General features: G+C 33.0%; 1 protein-coding gene across 1 annotated transcript in view; it reads right to left on the bottom strand.

Annotated features, from left to right (window-relative positions):
- Positions 1-448: 448 nt before the first annotated feature.
- LOC106883042 (zinc finger CCCH domain-containing protein 18) overlaps positions 449-9,577 on the bottom strand; it is a 42,234-nt gene continuing 33,105 nt past the window's right edge. Inside the window, exons 14-19 of the mRNA XM_052966715.1 lie at positions 8,669-8,782; positions 8,306-8,458; positions 7,794-8,062; positions 6,710-7,095; positions 4,853-4,961; positions 449-3,985 (exon numbers count right to left, since the gene is read on the bottom strand). Coding sequence (XP_052822675.1) covers positions 3,585-3,985; positions 4,853-4,961; positions 6,710-7,095; positions 7,794-8,062; positions 8,306-8,458; positions 8,669-8,782 — 1,432 coding nt within the window. The 3' untranslated portion in view covers positions 449-3,584. The remainder of the gene's footprint in view (positions 3,986-4,852; positions 4,962-6,709; positions 7,096-7,793; positions 8,063-8,305; positions 8,459-8,668; positions 8,783-9,577) is intronic.

Raw genomic sequence — 9,577 nt, 5'->3', positions numbered from 1 at the left:
TTCACTTTCTGAGTTCAAATCCTGGCAAGGCCAACTATGTCTTTCATCTTTTTAAAGGCAGCGAGCTGGCAGAAACATTAGCAAGCTGGGCGAAATGCTTGCTGATATTTTGTCTGTCTTTACATTCTGAGTTCAAATTCATATATGTCTGTGTCTTTGTGTATGTCCCTCTATCAATTGACAACCAGTGTTAGTGTGTTTACATCCCCATAACTTAATAGTTGAGCAAAAGAGGCAGACAGAATAAGTTCTAGGTTCAAAAATACAACCTTTTGAGGAGGTGCCCCAACATGGCCACAGTCAAATGACTGAAACAAGAGAAAGATAAAAGAAAATGATAAACCATTCAGTCATGCAGTGTCCACAAATGAAATGAGTAAATATTTACTGAAGCAGCAAAAATTAGAGAGAATTCAGAAGAATCATAAAACTGACAAAGAAACTATAATTTTTTTTATATTACATTTTTATTGTATTAAAACAGGTATTTACACTTTGCAATCCAAATAGTAATGAGATTATTATCTTTTCCTGACAAAGGAAACATATATTAAACTTTCACTACAGAATGAAAATTATTTACAAATTTAGGTTTCCCCTCTAAATCCATGTTTTTTGTTTGTTTGGTTGTTTTTTTTTTCTTTTTTTCTTTTCTTTTCAATCATCATTCCCTGATTCAGATAAAAATGACCTAAACAGTCATTTTAATCTTTTAGCAAAATAAAAAAAAAAATATATGTATATATTTACAGTACATAGCAACAGTAATACCAATATCTAAAGTACTGATTCACTGGTCAGTACTGGAACAAAGTGGAAGAATGTATGACAGCTTAAAAGCGTTGCCATGTGAGCAAACATTTATATATACGTATGTATGTATATGTATATATATATATATATATATATATATATATATATATATATATATACGTATGTATGTATATATATATACATGTATATATATAAAACGCATAAATGATCACATTGTTCTAAGTGTTTAACAGATTTCCTGTGATGACAACTGAAAATCTTAGAACAGCTTGATCATGGTATATTTCTTTATATGTTGAGGGAGAGAAGACCAAGTGTAAAAGGAGAACACACAATAAATAACTTAATTGTATATAAAGAAAAAAGGAAAAATTAGGTGGGGAAGGTTTAAGTAACGGAAACACCTTTGTTATTGGGAAAGAATTATTTCAAATTATGAAATTATAACAGAACCGTTGAAAGTGCAGTGAGAAAAAAATTAAATGACAATATTACATGGATTCTTTGAACAGCTACCATATAAAACTAGACACAGAGTAACTAAACTAATTTTGCCAAAATAACGAAGGTTAATTAACATTCCTGTTGCAATTTTTAAGTTTTAGAAACTCTTTGGTCTGAATCGTTAGATTTTTGGCACAACTATATTTATTTAGTCACCACGAAACTTCATTTCTGCAAAAAATGAAATGCAATTCTAACATAATTTATTTTATCATGGAAATGAATAATAGACTAATATGGATTTAATGGAAATATAATGTTGTACCATGTTAACAAAAGTGAACTTAAATCATTTAAGACTGATGAATATAAAACAGTAGTGAAAACTTGCAGCAGATAATTCATAAAGAAAAATAAACGGAATTAATTTAAAAGATCAAAATAATGAATTTTGAGTCATTTTTTTAAAATCAATACAAACTAATATGACTTGAAGCAAAACTGAAGTAAATAGAAAACTTTGAGATTGAGGTTAGTAAAATAATGCATTTGAGAACTATTATCTAAGTTAAAGTGATAGAATTCAGACAGATTAACCGGAAAAAAAAACCCTCAGGATTTCACCAAGTCATCAGAACAGCTAATCTTCATTTAGAGCAGTTCAGTTTTATCAGCTGACATGCTAAAATATAATGTAGCTTAATGATACATAATTCTCATAAAACTACTTATTAATTAGCAAAATGTCAAGAGAAAAGGGATTTTAAAGATTCAATAACAGTGTTAGAGTTCGACTTACTAAAATATTGTATGTGATTTGTTTTCTCGGTCTCTCCCAAAATAAAAACTTATAATTAAACAATATCAGTATCAATCCCATTAGTTTCTTCCTAGAACATGGGTCCTTTTTTACAGACATGCATACAAAGTGTTATCTATCAGCACCACCTTGAAAACAAATGAAAAATATTTTTTACAATAAATAAAACTTAAGATAGCAGCTTCTCTCATATCAAAGAGAAAGGCTGAACAAATAAAATTTATATCTCTCTTGGGAAGCAATGGTCTATAAAAAAAACCCATATCACATTGAAAATGCTGAAACAAAACAATACTTATTGATTTAAAGTCTTTACAGGTTATTTCAAAACCTAGATTAATAATTCAAACAACAAAGAGCATTAACAGAAGTGACTCATATAAAATAAAACAAAATATCACAACAATTCATATATGTGTATACATACATATACATAAATGTATACATACATATATATACACACACACATATATATACACATAAATACATATATACATAAATACATATACACACACATATATATACATAAATACATGTATATACACATATATATATATATATATATATATACATAAATATCTACATACATACATATATATATATATATATCTACATATATAGTTGTTTTATGCTAATTTTTATATTCTTAAATGGGTGGGATGGCTATATTTGTAGAATTAATATGAGCATTTTAAATATTTCCAGTAAAATTGCAATCTGCCCCAAAGAAATCAATATGAATATTTTGATACCTTAATGTATAAAACAAATGGTACCCATTTAAAATACACCTACAAAAGTAACTACACAATAACAAGAGTACTGTTGCATTTGTCAGCTAACCATGAAAATAAAATACCAAACAAGACTCACTATTTTCAAAGTCAAAATCAAAGGTTTTTAAGTAAAAATCTGTACTATTACTTTTTTTATATATAAACTGTCAACCTGAGACTGGTTGCTTATGTTACTTATCAAAACAAAACATTTTCTAATACAGAAGTCAGCTGTCAACAGTCTTTTGTGAATCAATTTCATTAAGTGCTCCTAACAAGAGATTTCATTTTTTTCTTCTGTGTTTTGGCTTTCTACTCAAGCCTACATCCTCCTCAACAATAATACTCAGATAGACAAAAAGACAGACAGACAGACAGACACACACACTTACACACATGTATCAATCTGCAAAAAAAAAAAAAAATCACAAAGTAAATCAAGTTGAGAAAATGTGATGTGAATAAAAGACGATTACGATCACGATAATTGTGAAAACTAAATCATGAGTTTGGAGAAACATGAAAGGAAAGGTTTCTTTTTTTTTTCATTTTTTTTTTTTTACTATCACCAACTTGGAAATCAATAAAAGAAAAGAAAATTCTGTATGTGAGAGGAGCAAGGATATTTAAGACAGTTGTTTAAGATTTTTTGTTTCTTACTCTTGTTTTTTTTTTATTTAAAAAAAAAAAAGTACTTCACTTCACCACCATCGCCACCCTTTATTAACTCACACATTTATACAAGTAATAACCTAGTGGAATGGATATCATCAATTCATTTTCGCTCGCTTCCTGGCAATTGCATCTTCAACAGCTTTCAATTGTTTCAGAAGCTCCTCTCGACGTGACGATGTACTCTTTTTCGCCTTCGTGGCAGCTGCACCTGTGACAGCAGCAACAGGGGCAGCAGCACTCGCACTAGTAGCAGCAGCAGTAGTAACAACAGCAGGAGCTGAGCTCACAGATGAGGCTCCACTGCTGCTAATGGATATGGCACCAGTTCTTGGGAGTCCAGGTTTCAAAGAAGGTAAGAAAGCTTTTGCACTTGTTTTAGCAGGGGGAACTGAGTTAGACTGCATAGAAGAAGGTTGCATTATAGGGGCTGATTTAATTCGTGGTAGAACAGCTTCTGACTTCTCTGTTCTGTTTAGTTGAGCTTTCGTAGGTTTGTCTAGAAAGAGAAGAATAACATGGTTTTCAAAAGATTAAAATTCAAATGCGCAAAATAATAAAGAATCATTGAATAAAATTACTTAAATATAAACTTCAGAACTAACACATTACAAAGATATGGTACTTGTCTATCCAACTAGTCTTCTAGAAGATGAAATGTTTGTGTGTGCATACAAACACTCATGAACTTCCTTACAGTTTCTTTTTGCCAAATTGTATTTCTCGACATAGGTTGGTATCAGATCACAATTGAAATCACTTAACCCAGGTGCTATGTAGTGGAACTGAAGCTAAATTCATGTGTTTAGAGCATGAAATTTTTAACTACATCCTGAAGCTTAAGACCCCCACCTCTGGTGAAGAATGACCATGGGATTGCTTGCACCTAAAAAGTTACCCTCTGAGGCACAAGCCTGGGTAAGGTTGCTTATAGAAGACCAGCAGTTACCCATGCATACTAGTCTCCCCTCTCGAGAACACAATACACAGCCCAGTCCAGGAACTGAACTCACTATCTTATGATTGTGAGCCCAATGCTCTAACCACTGAGCCATACACCTTCATACCTTGAAACAGGCTTTATATTAAAAAGGAAAAATCAATTATGGAGATGACTTTGCTTCAATAAAACAGTTATTCTTGATGCTTCAAAAATAAAAGACTAAGTTAATCCCAGTGAAATTTTGCAGTCTCATATCAATACATACAGCTTATCTAATATGACATCTAATAATTGTTAGTGAATGTTCTCATCTTGCAGTACATGAAAGTGTATAATCAAATATATATTCCTCCATTTATATACAAAATATACAAATAATTTACATTTCAGATTAGGAATGATTTGGAGAGAAAATAAAGTTACCTGGTGGCTTAGAGGATAAAGCAGTTAGTGCCTGTCTTTTGGCGGAAGATGCTACACTAGTATCTGCAGATCTTTTTCTACTCTGGGCAGTTGATTCCTTCTCAGAAGGCTATGGTAAATAAAAGAGAATTTAAAGTGCAACATTTACAAGAAATTTTCCAAGTTCCATAAGGTTTACTTTCAAAAGTGATCAAAAACATTTTTTTAAATCAACATTCTATAGAAGTTAAGAGCTGACAAACGGATGCAAGGATGGTTTCTCTGTCTTTCAATGATGAGGATTTAGTATTTTGAGAAACTGATTTACCTACTCTTGATTTGATGCATAAGTGACTGAGTATTCCACAAACAGCTATACTTCTAATGTAACTCCCAAGTTAAATCAGTGTGACAGAGTGTAATAAGGCTGTTCCTTTGAATTGCAGATACAATCCATCCAGCAGACATCTAGATAATTTCTGTCTACCTAATTTCACTAAATAAGTTATCGGTTGACCCAAAACTATAGAAAATGATACATGCTTCAGATGCCACACAGCAGAATCAAACCTGGGACCTTGTGGTTGCAAGGAAGACTTGTTAATTTTTTGGCCATACTGCACCAATGCTGAAATATACATGAGTACTAGTATAGTAGACAGTCTACCATGGTGTCAAACAGGGTTATCTACCTTATCTTTCAGATGTTTCAGAGATAAAAAACTTCAAGTATTTCGGAGATCTTTTTTGTTCTTTTCAGAATCATAGTTTTAGCATCTAACCATGATCACTCAATGGCTTGAGTGTATGCTCTGGTCACTGGATCCACATAATGTAGTTGATGGTTCACTGCTAGATGGCATTTAAATTATTATAAGCGGGCTACTCATCTGAATGAATTAGTGAACCTTTTTCATATTCTCTTTCAATAATTGGGATCAGACTGTTCCCGTCACACCATTCCACACAAAAGTATCGACAGTCTGAGCCTTGTTTGAGACCAAACACCCACAGCCGATCAATTCTATGTCCATGGCTCCGTTGTTCTGCATCACTGACTTTGGAGAGAGGAGAGTTGTCGCCATTCAGCATTTGTCCTCAATTGCATTTTTGACGACCAGCAAATCTTGCTTCATCAATCTAAATGGGGTTATCGTTTGCTCCAACCATCTTCCCTCTTTGTACATGATAAACTATGGCTCCACACACTTCACGCACATATTATACCAGTCAATTATTGTATTTTTAGATTATCCTGTTAAAATCACTGCTGTAGTCATGAGTATATCCATGACAAAGCAAAATATTAGTTCTAAAATCTCACTCAGGCTCAGCTTACAGTTTAATTTGTTGTATTTAATGTCCATATAATGGAAAAATTGCTTTCCTTTACAAACTGAACGTTTAAGGTAGATAACCCTGGCTAAGCTCGACAAGGTGGTAGAACACATACTATACTAGCACCTATATTTGTTCATTTTTCACTAGCTTTTCCATGCTAGTGTAAGGTAGATGGATGTATCATATATCACAGAGGCATTGTTTTACAGGTGGATGCCCTTCCTATCACTAGCCTTGTTTTACAAGTAGGGGATCTCTTATTCAATCCATCTTCAAAAGCACAAGGCCAACAAATGATTTGATAATAAAGAAAATTACATAACTGCTTATAACAAAGCAATTTTCAGAGCAGCGCAAATTTAAAGACATTCATGCACACACACACGACAATCATTTTTGTTTTCATCTACGAAATTTATTCACAAGGATTGGGTATTGTCAGAGCTACAATAGAAGTTAGAGGGACTGAACCCAACACCACATGTTTGAAAAATGAACTCCTTAACTACACAGAGGAAAAAATAAGAGAGGGATTACCTTGCTGATGAGAGTTAGTTTAATGTTAGATTTCTGTCCAACAATTTTTAAGGGATCTTTAGTTTTGCTGGATAAAACTGAAGTACTACTAGGTGGCCCTGTACTTGTGGTTCTTGTGGTCGCAGATGACTCTGCTGCAGCATGATGATGGTGATGATGGTGGTGGTGGTGATGAGGTTGTTGCTGTTGTTGTTGCTGTTGCTGCTGCTGCTGCTGCTGTTGTTGTTGTTGCTGTTGTTGTTGTTGTTGTTGTTGTTGCCCACCTTGCCTACTTTCTGGCTTTTGAGTTTTTGACGGCACAGGCTGGCCAGTGTGTGGTTTTGATGAGATTTGACTATTTGATGGCTTACTACTTCGTACTATTTTTTGACGGTTTCTTTCTTTCTCTGAGAATAATAACAACGACAGTAAAATAATTAGTTCAATCACTGAAGAGACAACATATTATCATTGTTAAAAAAACGAAAAAAAATAACTTCCTACCAATTTTTTTTTTTTCTTTTTAAAGGATTCAAACTCAACAGAGTTAGAACACAGCTTGGAATTCAAAAGATTTATTTTAAAACATACAACTGGCATATGAATAGTATTATCAATGTGGTAAGTAAACTTATAATTTTCTGTATGAAACACTAGTGAAATTACTTGATTGCTAGCCACATGATTAAATTAGTTTAGATTTGTGGCCATCAACCATTTTTTACATAGAGGTCCTCTTGATTCCTATTATACTTGGATGGACCCTCGTAGACATTCAATGTTTAAAAAATCCTATTGTATTTTTATAATTAAATATTATTAGAAATTGTATATAGAAATGTTAAAATAGCTTTTATGTTGCACAAGTATAACCAATTTATTGTACATATATTTTAACTTTTAACATTAAAATCTTACATGGATTCCCAAGGGTCATACAGACCCCAGTTGAGAACTACTGGTTTAGATCCTCTTAACAAACAGAATAATTGCATATTAGATAGCTTGTAAACAAGAAGCAGGCACCTTAAAGAATAGGTGCAACCTATTCTGATTGATTACCAACCAGCTAGAATACGTTTCTTTCAATAGTTACATTGCTTACCTTTAAGTCTGTGTGAAGGTGATTTGCCACGGGAACTTGCTGGACTGGCAATATCACGGTAAAGATGCTCTGAATCAGCACTTCCACTAGAACTTGATGAACCTGTGCTGCTAAGAGATGAAATGCTACTAGCACTGCGAGACCGTGAAAAGGATGATGATGAAGACCGACTTTGTGAACGGGATCTTGAACGGGATAAAGAGTGAGATCTGGACAGTGAATGTGATAAACTACTGCCACTTGAACTGCCACTCCAGCTCCGGGTGAGTCTAGAAGATAATAATCAAAATTAGTTAACAAGCAAGACAAAATAAAATATATTACAAATTCTTTGGGTCCTATTTTGTGATGCAGTCCAAGTAATTAGATTATAAAAATAATAATTAGATTATAAAAAATAACTCTGATTGGAATAAATAATCAAGACTAGTTCCAGAATCAAAATTCTCACAAAGATATGAAATTAAAAAAGTGTATTTTGCTTTAAAAAAATTTTTTTTTAAAATAGTTACCGTGGAGACACACGTTCCTTTCTTCGACCCCTATCTAGAAGAGGGGGTTGTTTTGAAGGCAATCCCCCAGTAGGCTGAGATCCAGGGATTTTTCGTTTTTCTGGACTTACATGCATTTTAGATCTAACAGTCACAGCACTCTTTGGTGCTTCACTGCAAATTTATAAATATATACATAGCAATAAGTTTCAAAAAGTTTCCACAAACATTCAAACTTGAAAAAAATTTAAGTGCAAATCAACTTTAATACTATGATGATAATTTTTAAGAAAATTGATATTTAAATATATTCAATAATAAACATTATCAACATAAAGAGGTACATTTCCTCACTGCCTCCAACAATCAAAAATCTGTTATTACCTGGCTTTGGGAAGCAATTTCTTTTCAGTATTTGAAGACGGAGGTAACTTTTGTGGAACAGGTCTTTTAGCCGATGCAGGAATACTACGAGACCTTGATCTAGATAGAGATGATCTAAATTTAACAGTAAAAAGGGAGAAATTTATTGCAAATCAACCAATCATAAAATTATGCAGTAATCATAAAATTTTTTTCCAAAATCAAGCTAAATAGCATAAAGCTAAACTTATTTTTTTGCACAGCATTTAGGCAGCCTGTAGCAGATTTTTATCAAATCATCATTGTGTGTATAATTTTTACTGATGTAAAAAAAAAATAAAAAAAAACATTAATGCAAGTTAAAAATAGAACAGCAATAAAAATTATGAATATCACTTCAAATTATTTTTTTCACACATGAACAAAATTTCAATAGATTTACAACACGCTTTCCTGACATTTGATCTAATATCATACCAGCTATGATATCTAATGAAAACCTACCAATAACTCATAATACTTTTCCAACCAACAAGCAACAGTGCCTAAATCTTTTTTAAAACCCCTTCAGGTAGATGGCCCTGCTCAGTATGTAGAAAAGGAGTAGGTAGTAACTCTATAAGATGTACCCGGTGCAAGCTATGGACACATAAGAGGTGCAGCAACATCAAAGGCAGGTTAACTAGCAAGTTAGTTTTTGTTTGTGGCAGATGTTCAGGTGCAATAAAGACTGCAAACAAACAGGAAAACTTCTATCTCATTCCAGGGTGAAAAACTAGAGGTAGTCGATAGCTTCCGCTATCTGGGCGACCAAGTTAGTAGTGGGGGTGGGTGCGCTGAAAGTGTAGCTGCTAGAATAAGAATAGCCTGGGCAAAGTTTAGAGAGCTCTTACCCCTGCTGGCGACAAAGGGACTCTCACTCAGAGTAAA

The sequence above is a fragment of the Octopus bimaculoides genome, chromosome 3, assembly GCF_001194135.2.
Source record: "Octopus bimaculoides isolate UCB-OBI-ISO-001 chromosome 3, ASM119413v2, whole genome shotgun sequence".
In the NCBI taxonomy this organism is placed as follows: Eukaryota; Metazoa; Mollusca; class Cephalopoda; order Octopoda; family Octopodidae; genus Octopus; species Octopus bimaculoides.
Note: the sequence above shows the minus strand (reverse complement) of the source record. Positions and strands in the feature narration are given on the sequence as shown.